Genomic DNA, 22,445 nt, shown 5'->3' on the forward strand with positions numbered 1-22,445 from the left:
TTCAGACATATTGTTTTTATATATTTTTAATGAAAAACACAATGTGTTTTCAGTAGTTTTTTTAAATTGTTTAAAATCAGTTGTGGAATGCCAGTCACACATTGACGTATTATTACAGGCACAAAGTATGTTTTAGAGCAAGGATATCAAAACTATGTTGTGTGAGGCCATGAAACACATCAGTTCTATTTTATGCTTATATTTTATTTACTACTTTGTCCTACTTGAATTTCATGGGCTTGGGGTTTTGCAGATGGTTGTTCTTAGTTCTGTTGCCTCATTGGTGGCTAAATCCTAAATAAAAACACTTAGATCTGTTAGTATCAACAACTTGAGGCATTTGCAAATTAATGGGAATATTGATTTAAGCTTCATATGTAGCTTGTGGGGCTCCAGGGTATGAACCTTAGTGGCCCACAAAAGAACTTGGACACTCCTGTTTTACAGTCATCTGTCTGTGCTAAGTTAATTAGCAATAATTAATTTCAATTGATGAAGGAACATATTGTTACTCCAGCATGTTAAATCACAGAATAGTAGGACACACATTCATGTTTATTGTTTCTCCAAACAGTGAATCCTTAGTCTTAGCCATTCCAAGGGGAGCCACGCAAATCACCACCAGAGGAGAGGATAAATTGGAGTGAGCGTTATCTTGGGCAACAATCGCACTTTTCCCAGCGCTCAAGCTGCAGAGAGGGTTGAAAGCAGGTTAGCGGTTGTCCCCCCCCCCCCCGCGCCTCAGCTGCAGACTATTACATGTTGGTGTTTATCCTCCGTACAAGCAATAGTCCTAATGTGTGGCAGAAAGAGTTTGCACCAGGATTCAGTCCCTAAGGAAACTGAACCAATATTACCATGTTACTTCCAGAGAGTAGCTGAGCTATATACACCACCAAGGTCCTAAGTTTGCACCCTCGTCAATGCTAAGTTAGCTGATCTCAGCTAGGGTGCTAAAATTGCCTTGAATGCCCCTGGGTTAGGAAGGAGAAAATTGGTCAGCATTACTTTTCCTGCTTGTGAATGTATGGTGCCAGGTGGGAACAAGATCAGACTCGATTGTGATGCCCCCTCCCAACGCTCAGATAACCTGCTGAAACTCATGTCAAGGTTTTCACTTAAATAGTGACTACTTGGGTAAGGTGCCAGAGGGTAATTGGTGGCCACAAAGCCGTATCCCAGCAAGGACCTGAGGGGCAAAAATCGGTATGGAAAAATAAAAACGTGCTTCCAACTGTTGAGCAGAGCAACATAAGAAATTTGTGAATTTTTTTTCTTGCCCACTATTTCACCTACAGTAATGGATGATAGTGTAAGAGTGGGGGAAGATATAAAGAGTAAGTGTTTCCATAAGATTTAACCACAATCAAGAAATGTAACATAAACAAAGAAACTCTTATTAAGTGGGTTTAGTAGTGGTATTAGTGAGCATAACATTCACATTGCTGAATGTTCATAGAAGTACCATTAGTCATGATCTCTTTAATTACTGTAATTTGTCAGTGTAAACCAATGGTATGATGCTGCTGTTTACATTAATGAGTTATCATGGTAATAAAGACAAATTGTTGAGATTTTAAAATAATTAATAAACACTTAGCCACACAGGACTCATTAATCAAATATAATTTGCCCTTTTTGGTAATTCTTAAGAAAGCATTAATTAAATATCCATAGGTTGTGGCAATTTAGGCAGTATTTTAAATTGGTATTAGTGATGCCTGTAAATGAAAGCCTAACAGATAAGATGCACAAAAGGTTAGACATGGGTGTGAAAAATTCAATCAACCAGTGCAAACGATGTTGGCACTCTAATGGAAGGGGAGGAGAGCAGGACGAACTGATCAGGTCAATTCCACCCTACAGAATTGTACTATCTGTTAAGCAGATTCAAAGCTTCTTTCGAGAAGTTGGCTGGAAGGAAGAAGTATGGCAGCGGAAGCTGGCAAAGATAGAAAATTAATGAAGACCCGACGCATAGTGAATTCAGTTAAGGCAATTACAACTCGAGCTGAGCTCTTACGAATTGCGTCCGCATGCCTTGACTGTCCTTTTTAGTGGTGAATTTCCTTTATACATTCCATACTGCACAGTTTTTAAAACCCTGTTGCTAGCAAATTTTATGCCCAAATGTAATTAATTGGAAAAACTATGGAACCATAAAATTCTAATTCACGATATTGTCTGGATAAATTCAAAAATAGTTTTATTTTGATGTAGAAATGCAAATGCATTATTTTCAGTGGGTTGGTATATTTACCTTTGATTCATTCAGTGCCCTTCAGTATTCAGCAGTATATATTTCTTCACACCAGTAGTTATCCTGATACTGGACATCAGGTTGCTGTTAAACTAATTTTCTTTGCATTTCTATTTATTTTATTTTTATTTTAAGAAGTTAAACCTTTAACTGAAAAAGTACATGCCCATGAAATGGAATCTGTCATTTAATATACAGAAAAAGATAGTGCATTGTAATGTGCAGTGATGCTGGATTACGTAGACTGTCTTGTTGTGGGAAATAAAAAGGTAGATTGTTTTTTTTAAATTTCCACTTATGATAAGCCTGTCATGCGGTGAAGAAAATATTAAATAATACTTAGATTTATACAGCTCTTTATTATGTCAAGTCAAGTCAAGTCAAAGCTGTTATGAATTACTTTGAAATGCAGTGACTGTTGTGTACACAATGCAGCAGCCATCACAGGGACAGTGCCCTTTTAAAAGCTGTGTTTGCTGTGTCCCACAAGAGCCATGTGATCGTTCCCTGGTTCCATGCAGCATAACAGCCATAGCTGTTGATCCCTCTTGGCTCTTTTTCTGCTGTTGTTGACAGCAGTGCCTCTATGTTGCTTCTGTTTTGAAATTGATGGTTTGATTTACATAATAGTCATAACTTGTTATTTGCATAACCTTTATCTTGAATCAGTTAGAGATGTTCAGTATTGGTCCTTTCTCTGCATCAGAGTATTCTTTTCCAGTTGAAAAATGTCTCCCATTTAGAAATTGAAGCATCTTTCACTATGCTCCCTTATCTAGGTTGAGTAGAATTGCTTCATTCCATTTACTAGGAATCAATCTTTGGAATTGAATCTGCAGTCCAATCTTAAAGAAGTAAATGAATACTCTGGGTCAGAAAGTTATCCTGCACAGCATGACATTGATGTCAGTTATGGGATCATTTGTTACAAGAACATTGCACTGCAAATCTCATGGGATGTAAAGAAAAAACCCAGGCTCTTTTGTGACCCAGTAGCCTTTCTCTAGCTCTCGCACTAAGGCACTGACAGCTCCAATACTGAACACTTACCCCCTGAATTCCTTGGGAGCACTGACAACAGATGCAGTTTTGGTCTTCTATAGAAACTATAACTGTTACAATGGCTCACAGAGTATCTACCAGCACATCCTCTTCTGATTGAGGGGCTTCTATCCCACCACCTGGCATCTAAGGTTCCAGAATCATCCTCAAATCTTGGCTTCTTCTCTGGTTGACATTGCTGACTCTGAGAAAAAGAACTGAAGATGAATACTTGGAAGATATACTTTCACCCCCAGTTCACTTACTCAGATGTTCCTTCTCCAGTCATCAGCTATATTTTGTGATCTATTGCACCAACCTATAGGTATGACTGGAGAGGGGTTAAATGAATACTATTATTTCCATTTCCCCCATGAACAATTAATTGATCCAACATCATCATGTGCACTGGACTGTTGTTAGAGACGTATTTGATCCAATCAGATTGATATCACACCAGTGGGCCCCAACATGTTTTCTATTTAGTTATTCATGCATTTGAACTTCAGGGAGCAAAAACAAAATTGGTGTCGAGCCTTATATGGAGTGGCAGGAATTCTTGACTTAAACTGAGGGGAAACAGAATTTTGAGGCCCAAATTCAAAAATGTAGATTTATTGATCCTCAAATTGGGGCTAACCTGAAGCTTGTTGACTTGACTTGCCTACCTATCTAATGTTTTCTGTTAAATAAATACAAGTTATAAATCCAAAGAAAAACTTTTATTTGTCTCCTTCATTCCTGTTAGCTAAATAATTAGAACTGTTGACTCCTGTTCAGTGAATGATTGTGGGTCGCATTATGATGAGTAATATAATTGTTACTTACATTTAACAAAATAAGGATCATTTTGTATCCATTTTTAGAACAAACTTAAGGAATGTTTTAATTTTTAAAGGTTGCCATCAGTGTATTGGATAGTTTTAAAAAGTTATTAACCAATACAGTAATTTTAATTAGTTTTTCTTCACTTCGCTTGTGTTTAAAAGTACCACACTTTAAAAATGTCTGGTTTCTTAAGCCAGAATAGATGCCTACAGTTTATCTATACACAAACAATATTTCACAGATTGGAGAGATACCAGTGAGTAGATCTGTAATGAGTACAGCTTTCTTTGTACAAAAATTTTATTCTGATCCCTGCCTCCTTATAAATTAAAAAGTGTGTATATCCATACTGCAGGTTAAGGCCCTGCATTTCTCATGAAAATAACTTGAGTATCTATTTAAGCAAAAATAATGAAACTTTTATTTTTTTTAAAAAACTGACCTGGCTGGCCTCCCTTACATGGCCACTATCTTCACAGTATTTCCCGATCTAAGCACAAAAAGACAAAGGGGTAGAAATTGCATAACACAGGCTTGTTGGTGTGAACAGGGTGCCAGAACAGGTAGGCATGAGGCTGAATTGAAATTGGGTCTCGTGCCTCATTTAAATTAGACCAGCAAGCTGTGGACGCCTGCTGCACTTCCCCTGGCGAATTGGACATCATTGTCGGGTTGCTGCGAATGACGTCGGCCCTCAAGTAAATTCCAGGAGGGGGGTTGGGAGGGGCTGCGGGGGAGAGGGGACACGATGATTGGGTCGCTTGTAGAGGCGGGGGAGTACTCCTGCTCCTCCATGTTCCACTTGAAGGTTTTTTTTTAAAAAGTCTATTTACAACTTACTTTCCTTTGACGGCAGGGGATCGCTGAAAAATCCTGAGGTTTGCTCATTGCTAATTTTGACATGGATAATTTTGACATGGGGTCCTTGAACAGATGATAGGCCCCTAATTTACATATTCAAGGCTGTTTGATGCCTAAAAATGGGCCCCACAAATTTAGCAGTGGGACCAACGACTGCACAGATTGGGCGCTGGCAGTCCCACTGCTAGATTGGTATGCTTAGTGCCCGTTTTTCGGGTATAACGCATATCGATCTCTACCCCGAAGTTTTGCTTAATCATCTCTTGGCATCCTTTCCCCCATTTCTAGTGAAAGCATGGAGCGCAGAATGTGGTGAAAACCAAGGGCAAGTAACAAAGCAACAAATTTCAGCACCTAACCTTGGAACCTAATTGTGGAAATGATGGCTGCCAAATTACCAAGTGTAATTTTCAAGCTGAATATTCAAAAATAAGTCTCATGTTGATGTATTCCTTTGAAAGATTGCAAAATGTTGGAAGAGAGAATTCCTACTATATATGTACTATAAATTCCTGGTGAGTAGTATACATCCTGAGCCACTGTGCTCATTTAGTCTTTTAGATTGTTTTATTGGCAGGAATGTTGCAAAGTCATAGTAAAAAAGAAAATTAGTGTACCCGTTGTGTGATGAAACGATGAGGCTGTACTTATAGATCTATGTATCATTGCTTAATATGAACAGCATTCCAACCTAGCATTCCTGAATGGAAATGTAGCATTAAATAATTCACCTGATTTTTTTTTGCTGCTGAAACATATGTTCCAACCAGCCCTATATGAAGACCGCTGTTGGGAAAATTATCATAACTGAAATCAGCAACAACAAACTTTGAAAGGAGACAGATGTTAATTATAAATAGTACCATCTTCTGCCTGTACAAACTGGAATTGGCACATGTGCGACCAGTGTGGAGCTTTGCCTGGTCATGCTTTTCTTACTCTGGAACTGTTTTTTTTTAAGAATGAAAATATTGCTGTTGGGAGATCTGATGGGGCTTCCCTTTCACGCTTTAGGCTGGTAGATTTCAAAATCTTAATTTTGTCAACCAGTGCTTTTTTCCCCAAAGGAAAAGAATTCCTGGGATAAACATGGACTTTATTTTGATGTATGTTTCACCCCACCCCAAATATTTCCAGTGTAAGCTGCTTACGACCAGTATTAAGAACGGCTGCAAGATTCAGAAACACAATTTCAGTAGCAAAGAATAGCTCTGACAACATTCTCGGTGTCTTCTTTTCATTCTGATTCAGTACATTTCCCGAATTACGTAAGAGCATGACAATAATAATGAGATGTCTGCTTTTTGTACACCTGCCAACTTAAGCTTTCAAAGGCTGAAGATGGTGTAACAAATTTCACTGAAACATCTCAACTTTTCGCATACCTGTAAGTAGTAATGGCCCAGATTTTGCTGTCAAAATAACAGTGAGGCTAATGGCACTCGCCGTTATATATGCGCAAATGGTACAGCAACTTCATACGAGAGGCAAATGTGCAATTAAACTCAAATATCCAAAGATTGCTGTCCGTCATTGGCTTCGCGAAACAGCATCTCGCTGTTCGTCTCACCATTGAAATGCATTGAACAGCATGAAGTTGCTGTATTTGCACAGTAGATATGAACTAAACTCACCACAGAAAGTTAACTCTCATCCATTCTAGTCTAAGTACCCTTTTAATGATGTGATAAGTGTTAATTACTGCCAATCAACCCCTGGCACTGAAAATTAACTATTACAAGTGTGGTGTCTTATTTCTTCCGGTATTAATTGTCAGATTTTTAAAAAAATTTTACTTTTCCTTTCTCTCTCAATCCAACCTTTCTTTCCCTCTCTCTATTTCTCTTTCTGTAACTGATTTGACATTGAATTCACCCACTCTAATTTAAACTTCCTTTTCAGTCCTTACGCTGTTAATTTCACAATCCTTCAATCTGGTTATGGGGATACACAGTTGCTTGCCCTATTCACTCAGGTCCCAGGTGCCTTGTTTCCTTTGCTGCGCTGCTATCAGCTCGTACTTTCAGCAACTTGCTTCACAAAAAAATGTAAAACCTAAACATGCAAGGGCAAGTCTAACTAACGGCAGATGGTTGGTCATAATTGGTCATTATCTTGTCTTTATATAGATCATTATGCTCTTATTGGCATTGATCTGTGATTCAGTTCATAGTTGCATTTTCTTGTTTCAACATTCACCTGAGTTGCACTGATTGCATTTTATGATTTTATTAAGCACGCATGCACTTTCCCACATCCCATGATTCATTTTTGACTCATTAATCCTTGCCATTTTCACACAGTGGATGAGGGCTTTCTCTTGTCATGTCTTGTCACACATCAAGATGATCTGATATTTCAGAAGTGTTACTCATGGCCACTTGTAAAAGTCATCAAAATGTTTTGCAGAATGTATTTGGGATTATTACCTTGATGTAAAGTGCCATGAATACAACTCCAGCAGTCTTTGAGAGACGCATTTGAAATTTCTGTATTTTAAGCAATAATTTCTGCAGCCAATAGCTAGGACAGAGTGCAAAACCTTCTTAACAGATAGATAATAGGAACCATAACCTGCATCTAATGAGAAGTTCTTAGTCTTAAGGCAAGCAGTTCTTTATTTACTGGATGAGCAAATGGTTCTTTCTGACAAGGTCATGAGCACCATTGCAAAAAAAAAAATCACAGGATAGTGCAGCATTAAGCATGCTTGCTTCATGACCCAGTAGTTCTGTGATCCCAGTCCCAGCTGTTGTCATTGTGATTTAATCTGTTCTCACCCAGGAGTATGCTGTAAGGTGCATATTATTTTACCTTTTTAGAGAGGAGGCAGTTGACTGCCCCTGTCGTGATATTTACAACTTTAGACCAAATTAACAGTAATGGAAAGACTAGAAAGTAGAAAGCGCAGTATCCATTATTTTAAAAAGAGTCAGTTCTCCCGATGGCTAAAGTGTACATCTCTGAGCCAGGGTGTCCCAGACTCGATCTTTGGTAATTGCTGGGATACTTGGCCTCATAGGGCTGATGCAACTAACTGTCGCACCGCTGAGCTAGGGAAAGGAAAATCGGGGCGAAGTCCTGGTCCCTGGCCCTTGCTGGAAGTGTAAATGTGTAGACATTGAGCGAGAGCAGGATTAGGCTTGGCTGTGGTTACCTCCTGCTATCATTCTGTTGATACTCAAATAAAGGTAATGGTCAAGGCCAGTGATTACATTTTGCCATTCCATCCATTTCTCCCCAGTCACCAAAACACGGTTTAGAAGTTCCAAAAAATCCTGCAATTCACTGTAATAAAAACAGAATTGCACTAATTCCATTACCACTTGTAGGGTACCATCACCTGTGAAACCTTACCCCAGCAATGGAGTCGATGCCGTCCCCAGAGGGAGGAAGTTGGCAAGGAGGAAAAAGTAATTAACAGTCAAGATTAGCTTCTTAATGGGAAATTGTGATCAAATTTAAATTCATGTTGCACTCTATCAACAGTTTGACAAATTCTGTGGAAAAGACACATTCCTTCTTATTTTCTTCATTCACCAGCAGGGGTACAAGTTTTAATGAGTGATGTCAAGTATTTGATTCTTGATGGTGCAGTAATTGTCAATGAAAGAACATAAAAGTGCGACAGTTTGTGCTGCATTGTTGTTATTGTAAGGATCCAAAATAAATTTTGTGTGTCTCTTTGTTCTGAAATTGAATCTTTTTTTAGGAACGTATTTTCACTATGGTCTTTTAGCCCCTTTTTATAAATTGATCAGTCATGACAATTATACTTAAAGAATATATAAAACTCAGCTATACAGTCTATAAGGACCTAACCATATTGTTCCCTGAGAATGAAAATGAACAAAAAATAATTTCCCCCAAAAAAGTAAAGTGGACTTAAAGGTATAATTTGCTATTTTCATTGGATTTACATGATTTTCTTAGCTTACTAAATAGTTTAATAACAACCAAAGCATCTTCAAAGAATAACACGGATCTATCATATGCCAGTTATAGGGAAGAAAGGTGGCACACTCAGCATATATCAAATGAGCTGAACAATGCAACTAAGGGTATAAAAACAGATCTTGCATCTTCATGACTATAACCCTTATCCTGAACTTTTAAACTGATGGATCTGAAGCCCTTTTGAATTCTTCTTCTTTTAAATGGAAACCTGATGACAGGTGTATTGAATGCAGAAAGCTTCTCACTTTTGAAGATGTGCATCTCTTGTCTTTTGTGAATCATTAGAATTTTAAAAATAAACTGGAGTCACCTTGCTGCCAATATTTTCCTTGTAAATTTGCTTTCCCCCCTCTCGAAGAAGCCGACTTCTTGGGCTACGGTTCCATTTGCACTGGGCATCTCATGCAATGAACATTATTTGTGTGTGCATATTGATTGTTGGGAAGGTCATTCAACCACAGGGAATCATCATAACCAAGCTTGATCCTGTCTGCACCAATTTGTGTACACCAACCAGATTTCCTACTCCTGATTGCTATTCAGTGACCTATTGGAAAGTATTTGTTTGTGGATAAGGACAAGATCAAGATCAGACTCAGCTGTGATGTGCCTATTCACTCTCCTCCCCCACATTCTCCCCAAACAGCAAGTTGTACAATCTACTGGCCCTATTTATAGCTGACACAAGAATAATGGCTACTTGGATGAGGTACTGGCGTCTGGGGGACTGAACTCCAGCAAGAGTTGCCACCTGCAGGAGAATCGGGGAGAAATTTGTGTATTCGGAGAAGCTGCCTCTTCTTGGCTCAATAGTCACAATACAATGCTATTTTCAGCTTGGAGATCCAAGTTCAGATCCCCATGACAATCTCAGACTTATATTTTCTAAGGACTTTCAGCAATGCTATGGACTTCTAATGCTGCAGGAACACAAATGTCTGATCCTTATGCACATTCTACTGAATCTGCCATCTGTTAACACATTAAATATAGTATTTGACTTCAGTAATATTTCTACAAGTCTCTCGTGGGGTGAGTTTCACTATCGTTACAAGGTTATTTGTGGGAGGAAGAAATGGATAAGAGGAGTTCTTTTCCTTAATACTCAAACGCACCTCTATTGATTTGAACCAAAATTGTGACCTGCCTTTGTAAATCGGAACATTTTATGACCTAATTTTTGTGGATTAGGTGCTTGCTCTTGTGTCATACTAATTAAACCATTGTAAATATTCCTGCCATGTTTATCGTGAAGGACAAAGGTCGACAGGCACAAAATTAATGCCATACAAAGGTTTTGTTAAGATTGCTCTTGTGAAGATTTAGCCCTACAAAATTTACACTACTGTGTAGTTTGAATGGCCCTGTTCTTTTGGCCAGGGATGACATTATGGTGGAAGGGAGGAATTTTTAAAGTAAAATTTATGAAGATATAAGAGATTTTTGTAATACATTCAGAAAACTGACCAAAGTATCATTTGAATCCTGACTAAACACTAAAACTGTAGATTTACATAGATAGGGTGGCAAATGTGTTCCTGCGTTTCAGGCTGTGATGTAAACCAGCTACTTGAAAAGTTCACGCTGTTTTTTGAGTATTTATGGAGCTCTGCTTTCAGTTTTAAAAAAATGCATTTTTGATAAAGATTTCTCGGTTGCTAAACCTGAAATTATTTCTGGACATCAAATTAAAAGTGCATATTTGTGCAGTCTGGAAGGTTTAGATGTAAAAATGTGTAGTGCTGCAGCCTCAAATGTTATGTGTATAGGTGCTACTGATATGATATGGTATCAGCCATGATCATATTGAACGGTGGAGCAGGCTTGAAGGGCCGAATGGCCTACTCCTGCTCCTATTTTCTTTGTTTCTATGTAACAAAGTTTTCTTGGTTACCTGAAAAATAATGCTGGCACCAACCAGTAAATTGTCTAATAATACAAATACCTTTTATTGCATTACCTGAAAGGGTGGTTAGAAGCAGATTCAGTAGTAACTTTCAAAAGGGAAATGGATATATACTTGTAAAGGAAAAATTTGCAGGGCTATGGGAAAAGAGCAGGTGAGTGGGACTAATTGGATAGCTTTCTCAAAGAGCTGGCATAGGCACGGTGGGCTGAATGGCCTCCTTATGTGCTGTATATTTCTATGATTAATCCTCTCATGAAAACAGCCCCAATTTTTCAAATCTTAATATTTGTATTTTCTCGTACCAGGCAGCATCCTACTGAATCTGCGCTATACGTTCTCTCTTTCCTCAACATCCTTGCTATTATGTGGAGCCCAAAACTGCACACAGTACTTCAACTGCGGTATTATTGAGTTTTATATAGATTCACCATTACATCTTGAATCCAATTCGTATTTGTAGCTTTACGAACACTGAACTCATTTTGTCTCTTAATTTGCGTGAAATTCAGATTAATTACCCACCATGGGCATGTCAAATACTTTCACTAAATGTAGCCTTATATTTTGAATGGCACGCTCAAAAGTCTTGTGACATCTGTAGTGTTATTCTGCACTGTGCTGCCATGTGACCAGGGCATGCAGCTGCAGTCAGATATTGGGGTCATTTTATTTACCATTGAGCATGCACTTAGAACCCCAGTACTTAATGGGAATCGGATTTCTTATTCCATTCGTTTCTGTAATAGAACCATGTTCCCATGGTGTTTTGTTCCAGCTAGACTTGCTGATTTGAGTAATGAAGAAGCCCCACTCAGTTTAAGGGAGCAGAATCCCTAATTGGTATTGCTGGTGGTAGAATCACTGATATTGTGATTCCGTTGCCACCAATCTGCCAATTAAAATATATTAACAGTTTCTAGCAGAGTCGTATTTCTGATGCACTGTCAGAACTGGCATTTTCCATTGTGGCGGATTGAACAGACTGCAGCTGTGCGTCTTTCCCCAGACAATACGCGGAATAATGATGGATGCAATTGCTCAATATTGTGTCTGTCATTTCGGCTGATCTGAGGGATGTGGAACTGACTGACTGGGTTCGTGGTGCACCAGACCAATTATTTAAAGTCATACCTTTCCAGAAAGAGAGAGGCATGTTTTCTGCTTTTACTGTTTTGAACTTCACCCCCTCCTTTCCAAAAGGCAGCTCCACTGGAATCTACAGCCCTCTGGGGTTTTGTCTAAGTGGTCATTCTTCATATGTGAATCTAGACAGTGAGTGCAAACTATTTGACGCTGGCACACATCACAGTGGAGCTCATCATCCCTTTAGTTTTAGTAAACAGAGTTCTAGTGTGTTATGCAGCAGAACAAAATGTCATTATGTTTTTACCTGGCTGAAAATTACTTCTGGATATTAACACATTTGTTTCCTTCATTTTCAGTTTAAATTTTAAAGATCCTGAGGCAGTTAGAGCCCTTACATGTACACTATTGAAGGAGGATTTTGGACTGACGATTGATATCCCATTGGAGAGATTGATTCCTACTGTCCCTTTGCGGCTCAACTACATACACTGGGTTGAAGATCTGATCGGAGGTGGCACTGATAAAAGTAAACTCATCCGAGGAATTGACATCGGTATAAAGCCTCAGTTTTTATTATCTCTTTCAGAAAAGTCTAACTGAGAATTGCTTATCAGTTTGAAATGGTTATTTCATACAGTTGGACTTCAATGAGCACATTTTTAGTTCAGTATCACCAGGATTTAAGTAAAGCGTAATGACAGGCATGTGAAATTTTCATACTACATCACTTAAACCGGAAAACAGCCAGCAGCACAATTATAGATATTTTGCTGCCAAACTTGGAGAGCATTTTGAGCTTCACAATACCAGTGGGAGCAATTTGAGGTGATAAAAATATCGCACTGGAATCTCAGTGATCGAACACTAAAGCACATTGGTTCCAGGTTTTTTCTTCGTATTAATGTATTGGTAAGCATTGTGACAATGCTGTAGATATGAGAAAGAAGCTTTGTGAAAGAGAAGGTGGGGTTACGTGCTTCATGGTCACTTTTTCACTATTGTATGGAAGCAGCCCAGAGTGAACTATATTTCTGTTTGTATTTTTTGGTGGGGATGAGTTCCTCTCTTTTTCCTTTCTGCTTGTGGAAAAGCTCTGGACCTCAGCCTTCTGCGTGACCAAGTTGCCAAGGTTGGTAACTCATCACGTGACAAATCACAAGAATGAATCAATATCCTGCCTCTTTGTGGCACAGCGTGTTAGTGCTTAGACATTATGCTCCTAACATTACTTACATTAAAGAAAACTTTAACGTAAGTTTTTTTTGTTGAAAAAAGCTCACTTGATGCATCGTACTGATGGTATTCAGTCTACTGAGCTATAAGAGCATGAATCTTTAAAATCTCTGCTGTGGTAAACCACAAATCCTATAATAGCAGAAAACCACAAGTAAAGTTTATGTTGTATAGATTTACATAAAACCTTAATTCCTTCAGCACTAAATCATCATCCAGTAATACTGTTCCATACTGACACAAATGCAATAATTAGTCCTGCCAATGAAAACCCAATCACAGCTCTTAATCTGCCTGTGTCCCATAGATGCTGAGTCTTTGCTTGCTCATCTAACAAGTGGAGCCGATGGTACCTAACACCAAACTGGAATCTGGGGGTTGTACTATAGTTCAATGTGGAAACCTTGACGTTACCACTCATCAAGACAAACATACAGCTGATTACAACGCCCAAAATGTTTCTTTATGCATAGGAACTATCAATCTGTTTGACAAGAGTGGTGTAAATGAACTCCCAGGTACATAGTCTGGAGGTGTGGGAATTCAGAAGTGACTTTTTTTGAAGAAAATAAGCAGGATGAGAACTATTACCCTGTTATAGTGGTGAAAAGCCTAGTACAATCCAAAACTTGACCTTTATTTGCTATTGTAAAGTAATCAACCTACTACTTCCAAATCTCATTGTTTTAAATGAGACTGACCTCATGTTGCCATCATGCCATGTCAGTTCAGACACTCACTGGCATAAATTGTCAACCAACAAGAATAACCTCCACTAGTCTTTTCTGTGCTGCTAGGTCTCCCTCGTGTACTCGCCGTCGCAATTAAACACTGTCAAGATACGTATGCACACAGTGTCTAATGTGACTGCACAGTTTAAATTTTGTTTTTAAATATACAAATGTGAATGAAGCTATTTAGCCATCTAAACAGGGTAGCTCTCAGTTCCTTGTTGGCTCAGTGGGCAAATGTTCCACGTGTTTGCTACGAATTGATACAGGCCAAGAAGTTTCCAATTTTGTGCGCTGGTCTGTGCTGAGTTAGCTGAAATCAGCTGGGGCAGCAGTGGGCCACCATAACGTGGCCTTAGATTACCTGGTCTAGGGCAGTGAAACAAACTGCTTAGGGTTCCTGTTCTGATTACTAAAAGTGTGCTTGTGCGGTTGTCAGAATCGGATTCAGGTATGATGCCTTGCTTGGTAAAATAGTTAGCCTGCACTTACTGTGCAGATACCAAATAATCATTTCCATTAGATGCAGGAATGCTGTCCCTGCCTATTGTGCAGTAGCTCAGGATGAATCACTACCTTCAGAAGTGGAGGGTGAGGTAAAAAATCAGAGGAAGAGGAAAAAATGAACAACAGGGCATTGGTACTCAATTAGCACCCGTATATTTCAATGCTGAACCTAATGCTGCTGATCTTAGACTAAAATATCATAGTTGACTAGTAATTGCTGCCAAATGCCAATAATTACTGTCGATCTCAGTATTTAAAACTGGAGATGGCGTTCTTATTATTCTTCAGTTATTTTTCCTGAAGCCCCCTGAATAGGATATTGAATAGCTACTCATGGGTTTCCTTGTTGTCAAGATTTATGCTGATGTTCTATTAATGAGGTGTGACTAATTTACCCACGTTGGTAAAATTCTAATTCTGTAGCCCTATGTTTCCTGTATGTTTAATCATCAGTAAGCCTTGTCTTTATTTTTAGATGCAAATAACAAAAGCGTTTTCTATGTCTTAGCTATTTTCCCTCTCTCCTGACAGATGAATAAAAATAAAATACTTTCAGTGAAAAGTGCTGTATATTTTGAGTAAATTTATGTGGAAAAGCACAATGCTAAAATGTTGAACTAAATTACCAGGAAACTGCTGTAGCTTTCTTGGTCTCTACATATGCATGAGATTGGCAGCCTAATTGGAAGGATGCTGTGCTAGTAGATTGCTGAAAGGGTAGGTTTTTACAGGTCATACCTCAGGAGTATTAAGACATTGCAAATTGGTATTATTTTTCATTGTTGAATTATCCATCTTGGTGGACGACCATGACTACATCATGTATTTTACAATGAAACTTGTCTGTAGTGACCATCTAATCTCAGTCCCAACAATAAATAAATGAATTTAGATTTGACACTTGCTAGGGGACCATCGAGTAAAACCGGCCACTTGGAGCCCTTCTCAAAATGCTCACTGTACCATTGTAATGCATCAGAAAGTATTAGTGCACTCATTTGTGCTGTCAGTTCCTTGCATGGCAAGTCTGTGATCTCAGCTGGGTTACTGGGGAAGTGGCCAAGTAGATGCAAAGATCTTCACCAGAAGGTTTATGGGAAGAGGGGAGAGGATCGAATAGGAAGGCAAATAAAGCAGGCTATTGCATATATTGCAGCTGGTTGTGGAGTGCAGTTTCAAGAGGCTTGGAAGCAGGTTGGCTGCCTGCCCTTTCACTCTGATGCACAGCCTGGTGGAACTGAACAAATGATGATGAGAAATATCTCAAAAATCAGAAGGCTGGGCGAAGACCTGTCATTTTGGACCTTCTTTCCTTCCAGCCACTTTGGTCATGTGACTTACCAGGAAGAAGCCCATGCATCCGATAGCAGTGCCATTCATTGCACTCAAAGCCTAAATACTGCAAAAACATGCTGCTCACTAAATATGCTAATAGTTTACTCATGTTACATGGTTTCATCCATGATGTTGGGTCAAGCTAGAAGGAATTGTCAGTATTAGAAAAATTGTAGGTGACCACTGACAGTTTGAGTTGACTCGGAGGCACCCCATCCAAAATAAATAACTTATTAATAGCCACTGACTGTAAGGTTCACATTCTGTTCAGTGGGTTCTTCCATTTGAAGAACCGATGTATGTACAAACCATGCTTGAAATTTGAGACTAATAACTAACATCACTCTGTTTTGAACATTACAGGAACTGGGGCCTCCTGCATCTACCCTTTGCTTGGGGCCACTATGAATGGTTGGTTCTTCCTTGCGACCGAGGTGGATGATATGTGCTTTAACTATGCAAAGAAAAATGTAGAGCAGAACCATCTTTCTGACCTCATTAAAGGTTGGTAAAAATAATTTATTTTCTCAGATCCATGGCAAATGACTATCTTGCTCATCACCAATTTATGTAAAAGATGGCAGAATACTTTGAGAGAATTCTGCTTTCTCTCCCCACTACCCTTTTAATCTCATCACAGAAACCTACTTTCTCTTTCCCATCTATATTCCTCCCTCAATTGTATTTCCTTTACCATGGCCCAGAGGCCAAATTAATTCTTCTATACTGTAACTTCCATAGTTCTAAGTGCTAAATGATCTGGCCTGACTAACATGTGGACTCTACTCTTGATGCTAAGCTTGACAATGCAGCTCAGAGTGGTGATTCGCTTCCCATTGGGATGCAAATGCCATTAGAGGCTAGGATTAGGCAGATTATTTAATGCAGTGATATCCCACAAGAAATCTTGTAAATTTCTTCACTTTCCATCGTACAGTGCAATTTGCTGACATAATTCAAGGAGGTAAGAAGTAGTCAGTAAATTAGATTGAGCACAGCATCGGTCCACCACATCAGCGGCTGTGCAGCAGACCAAGCAGGAGAAAGGCAATGTGAAGAGTAAGGGAGGAGGGCTCCAACACAACGAGATCCAGCTAGAGACATACTGGGACTGATTCTATGATTTTCAGTGGGTTTTTCGTGCAACAAATCACTTATCCTAGCCATATCTATTATGCTTGGATTGAAACTGGACTTGAAAAGTTTGTTAAAATGGATGCAAATTCTTCATCACATCATAATGATGCTATCAAGTCAATCCGGTATAATCTGCTCCATATATTCTTTCTAAGCGTTAATCTAAACTGTCCATCAAAACTATAACTGACACTACTTAAGTCAAAGTCCAACAACAAGAGCAAATTATATATGTATAGTGCTTCTCAAGACGGAGAATGTCTCAAGATACATAATGAAGAGAAAAAAGATGCTGACTGAGGACAAGAGAAATGAAGGGGAGGGAATTGAAGGCATGATAGAAGTGAGAGTGTGATGAGGCATGGTGATCTCGGGAGAGATTTCCAGAGGACAGGGACATGGTGACTGAAAGATTTCTCTCCAGTAGTAGAACAGAGGGAACAGCAGTAAGCCAGTATCAGATCGTTATACGTTGGTAACCGAGTGCCACAACCGTATAAGGCTAATTAGTTTACTCCATGTTAGCTAATCTAATAATTTAATTGTCCGTTAAAAAAATTTAAACAGATTCACAAGTTCCACTAATTGCTGCTACTTTTTGTTTTTGATGCCTGTGAGAATTACTACAATTATTTCTTTGATTTAAATAATCTTGTCAGAACCTTAGCTGAATGATTCTGCTGGTATTCCAATTATTCCATCTAATTTCGAAGGGATTCTGTAGGTTTGAAATTCAAGAATCAGAAGCTAATCTTTTTCACACAAAGATAAGATTTGCTTACAACTTCCTCATCAAGATTCTCCAGAGAACAGCCTTCAATCCTGGACCAGCATTATTGAAGATATTACTAATAGGCCAGTTCCATAGTTTGCGCGCAGGTGTCCCAATCATTACATCCCCTGAATCAAAGTTTTCTATTAGTTTTCCAACTCAGTTTTTCCCCCATCGTTAGTGAACCTGTTAGTCACTGTCAGTGCTCTAAAGCAGCACTATGTGGCAAAGTAGCACTCCATGCTGAGAGATAGTGGCGTAATGGAACCAGTCCCACACTGCAAATATGTCTTTCCCATTTACTGGTCATAGACCAAGATTGATGGTGGCTGTGAAGAAGTCTCTGGTGTACACTACTGCATTTCAAGCAGAAGGAGGTAGCTGTGGAATATAATGGAGAGTAATATATCTCAGCATCTTATTTAACCCTGAGCTGAGTATTCAACCCCTATGTCCTCTCCTTCACAACAACCATTTACTTCCAACACAGTCACATCACCCGTCTCCGTCCCTATTTCACTCATCTGCTGATGAAATCTTCATCAGCAGATGCCTCAGTCACCTCCAGAGTCGACTATTCCAATGCTCTCTTGACTGGCTTTCCATCCTTCACCCTCCGTAAACTTCAGCACATCTAAAACTCTGCTGCCCATATCCTAACCCACAACAAGTCCTGCTCATGCATCACCCCTGTCCTTGCTGACCAACACCGCCTCGAATTTAAAATTCTCATCCTCTTGTTTAAATTCTTTTACAACCTTGCCCCTCCCAAACTCTGACCTCCTCTAACCCTACAACCCCCACCTCAGAACTCTTGTTATTCTGACTCTGGCCTCTAATGCAACCCTATTCCTTTGCACCATCATTGGTGGCTGTCCTTCAGCCACCTAGGCCCCATGCTCTAGAATTCTGTCCCCAAACCCCTCCACTTCTTCAGCTCCCTCTCCTCCTTTAAGACCCTCTTTAAAACTCACCTCTTTAACCAAACATCAGTATCAATTTTTCCTTAACGTCTTTGTGAAGCACCTTGGGCTGTTTTTTCTATCTTAAAGGCATTATATAAATGCAAGTAGTTCAAGTCATCTTTATTCATGCTGAGCCTAATATACCACCGGTTGAATTTGAGTGTGTATACACAGTACAAATTCATCTAAATAATATCAATTTGCACCATTTTTTACAGTGGCATGATTTTCTAAAAGTCAAGCATTTAAAACATGAATTTACTATTTTGAGCAGATTGTCAGTTGTCTGTTCATTCCCCTCTCACCACAGATTTTTGTCTCAAATCCTGCCTGCAGACATTGTGAAAGAGCAGTTGATTTGGGGGACATGAATTCCAAAATTGTGGATATAAGTGATAAAATTTTAAAATGCCTCATGAAATCATTAAGTTAAAAAGAGCACCTCTCCAGGCATAAGCTATTAGGAGGGCTCATGTTACATGGCAAGCAGCGTGCCCCTCTCTTTTGTGAAAAGTAGATTTAGTTCATTGCCCATTGTCACTTTGAGTTCATATGCTTTTTTGACTTGCTGTGATTTCATAATTAAACACAAAAGTTTTCTGATTCTGACGATTTTTCATTTTTGACTCACTTGCAGCTGACTTAATTTTTTTTTGGAAAACTAAAACCCAAAGATCAGAAGACCTAACTGTATAAGAAATCAAATGGTACCTAGGTGTGTTTTGGATGTTTAAATTTTAAATGGGACCATCCAGACACTTCGGTTACAAATATGAACTCGCCTTGTTTTTTTCCCCTACCCCCACATTCTTTGCAAGAAGATACAGCTCTTTAAAGCATTTTCCAAACATGCTCAAATTTGGCTTTGCACCAGTTCTAAGATCGTCACATATTAATGTCTAGAATTGTCTTGCACTGTTGCACTCATTTTTAGGTGCGTATTTGTACATAATGACTTTCAAATTAAATTGAATTTACTGTGAGACTTTAGCATGGTGCAATAGACCTGTGTTGATCAACTGAATATAATCAATTAAAAAATTAATTGACAGAGTATTTAGTCAAGTAATTATCCTGTTATCCGCCAACAATAGTGGCCATTTGTGCAGTACTGCGGACGCACATAATAGTTATTCAGATGTGTAGAAAACTGCTAAAAAAAAATGCTGACAATTTGCACTATTTTCTCAGCAATTGATGTATTGACTGAAAAAAGAAATGGATTGAGAAAGAGCTAAAGCTCATTTCGTGTGATGACGACGTAGTCTGCGGGAAGTTGCCAGCACATTTAATTACAATATCGTACTATTTTTATGATTGTTTAATGTATGCAAATATTCACTTAATTGTTTTCTGTAACTATTGGAATATTCACTAAGGAAAAAATGAGTTGGTTAACACAGCCCTGGTATGCAGTGTGCTGGACATAAAAAAGATCAACAGCTGTAAGATTTTCTGATAGCTAAGTTATCAATGAATCAGAAAATTTTAGTTTCATTCTGTCAGCTATGCCATGCTCCACAAGCATTTTGGCTGGTGTCATGAGCCCCAGCCACTCAGGTAATTGCTGTTGAAGTTCCAAGGTTAGCTCCAGGAATAGAAAAGAGGCATATCAACAACATGAATTTATATAAAGCTTTTGACATGGCAGAACATTTACTGGTAGAGGAAGGACCCAAAGACGAATATGGAAGGAGTTAGGAGAGTTAACCTATGGTGTGGTCAAAGCAATTGTTTATAAGGAGACAGAGATGTAGCAAGGATTTAGGGAGAAAATTCCATGTATATCTGCCACTGATAATGGGGTGGAGGGAAGGGGAAATGCAGAATGGACCATAGTCAGAAAAGCACGCGTATAAGCTGGGAACCTAGGGCTGGAGGAGATTGCTGAGGTAGGGTGTAGCGAGAGCACCATATAAAACATAGAGAGCTCCCGGCTGAAGTACCTGCAGTATGCGTCACAATATCACTTGTTTTCTGTCTGGAAGATTCCCAGTCAGCTGCTCAACAACATTAATTTTGCAAGGGTGAGGAGGCAATAATAATGTGCTTTAGATTTAAAGTACTTCCAGTAATCACCAAATGGTTCAAAAAAAATCAAAAATCATTACTACCATATTTACCCATTTGCAGAGCTGTTTTTTTAAATGCATGAGATGCTTAAGGCAAAATTTCCAGTTGAGTAATTGTTTTGTGAAAATGTGAAGATGCAAACGATAAGTACAATTACTGTCAGAATGAGTGAGAATATGAATTTTAAAAATTTAAACATTGTTAGCATTTTGTGTTTGAACACAATACCTTGTGGAATAAACAGGAACAATGTACAGCTGGCAAAGTAAATGTGACTACTGCTTTAAAATTAACATTGCTTAATCAAACATTTTTTGTTATTTTGCATTAATCAACTCTGAAACTATAAGACTATAATTCACTAAGACCCTACAGTATTGCATTTCTTCCATAGATGCTTTTGGGCTTTTACTACTAATTTGTTTCTCAAAAACGGGGCATTGCAAGGATGTAGGTTTGTGCCAAAATTAACACCAAAATAGATGAAATGTCTAAGTCATATCAGATTTAATTTTAATGAATTTCTTCATAATGATAGAACAATATTGCCAAATTTTACATTTCATTTTCAAATGTTGAATTGCTGAATAAACTTTTGTGATGTGCCAATCTGTACACCTCCCACAAAAAAAATTGCATTTCAATTAGGTAATTTAAATGTCTAAAGAGCAGGAGGAAGCATTTCCTGCATGCATTTTTCATTACAGAAATGTTGATTAAGTATTTATTTTATGTAGCCTCATGAGCTTTTTCTCCCTGTCGATTCTGGAAAAGGAAGATAGACATATTTTACACAGGAAAGTCTTGTAAATAAAGCAAAAAGAAAGGAGGGGGAAAAAGCCTTACAAGAGCCTCCGCAGCTTGCACTCCTGACTCACATGTCTGTCTCTTTCTAGTGGTGAAGGTACCTCAGAAGACACTGTTGATGGATGCTCTGAAAGAGGAATCAGAGATTGTTTATGATTTCTGTATGTGTAACCCACCATTCTTTGCAAATCAATTGGAAGCCAAGGTAAATCCTCCATAAGTCACTTATTTACAAAAAAATATTTTCTTAATCTGCACTGTTGCTTGTCGTCATCTTTTACATTCAATATTTCAAGCTATACAGAGTATGCAACATCCCCACTGAATGTTTATTGACCCCCAACCCATGACTGAACAACTGCTGTGATCTTTTATAAATGATCTTCAAATATTCTGTTGTCACCCACCTCAAGTGAATAATTCCCCAGTCTTGTACATGAGCCTCTTGCATTCATTCAGTTGTTTGCTGCTTGATATGTTAATTAACCATCAGACTTTTTAAACAACTTAGCATGCACCTTAGCTGAGAGCTAACTAAATTAGCCATATTCCCTTTTTTTAAAAAAAAAGCAGATATCCTGAGATTAACTAAACAGCAGCACTTGGTTACATCTGTGAACATATCCGAAGACTGGACTGATGTGAGGAGGGTAATGTCATTGCTTCAGGAAAAAGTATAGGGTTAATGGGGGAGTGAGAAGCGCTTACTTGGGATCGTGATTAAGTAAGGATGAATGGTAGCCACATTACAAAACATGACTTAAATGTTGTTAATGGGTAACTTAATCCATGCTAGTTTTATACTTCTTGGTATGTTAAGCCACAGAGTCCAAGGAGTAGTTCACGTGTTTGTCTACCTGCCTGTTTGCTTGGGGAATGGTCAATAATGGGAACTCCTAATGAGGGAGAAAGGGGGAAAAAGTGAATCAAGAAACATGCACAT

The 22,445-nt window shown here is 38.6% G+C and overlaps 1 protein-coding gene across 3 annotated transcripts in view; it reads left to right on the top strand.

Annotated features, from left to right (window-relative positions):
• Positions 1 to 22,445, top strand: part of mettl16 (methyltransferase 16, N6-methyladenosine) — a 92,678-nt gene that overhangs the window by 36,660 nt on the left and 33,573 nt on the right. For all 3 annotated transcript variants that reach the window (XM_068008353.1, XM_068008352.1, XM_068008351.1), the window contains exons 3-5: positions 12,299 to 12,495; positions 16,112 to 16,252; positions 21,592 to 21,707. In XM_068008353.1, the coding sequence (XP_067864454.1) occupies positions 12,299 to 12,495; positions 16,112 to 16,252; positions 21,592 to 21,707 (454 nt within the window). The remainder of the gene's footprint in view (positions 1 to 12,298; positions 12,496 to 16,111; positions 16,253 to 21,591; positions 21,708 to 22,445) is intronic.

Source organism: Heptranchias perlo, chromosome 28 (genome assembly GCF_035084215.1).
Source record: "Heptranchias perlo isolate sHepPer1 chromosome 28, sHepPer1.hap1, whole genome shotgun sequence".
NCBI classification, from domain to species: Eukaryota; Metazoa; Chordata; class Chondrichthyes; order Hexanchiformes; family Hexanchidae; genus Heptranchias; species Heptranchias perlo.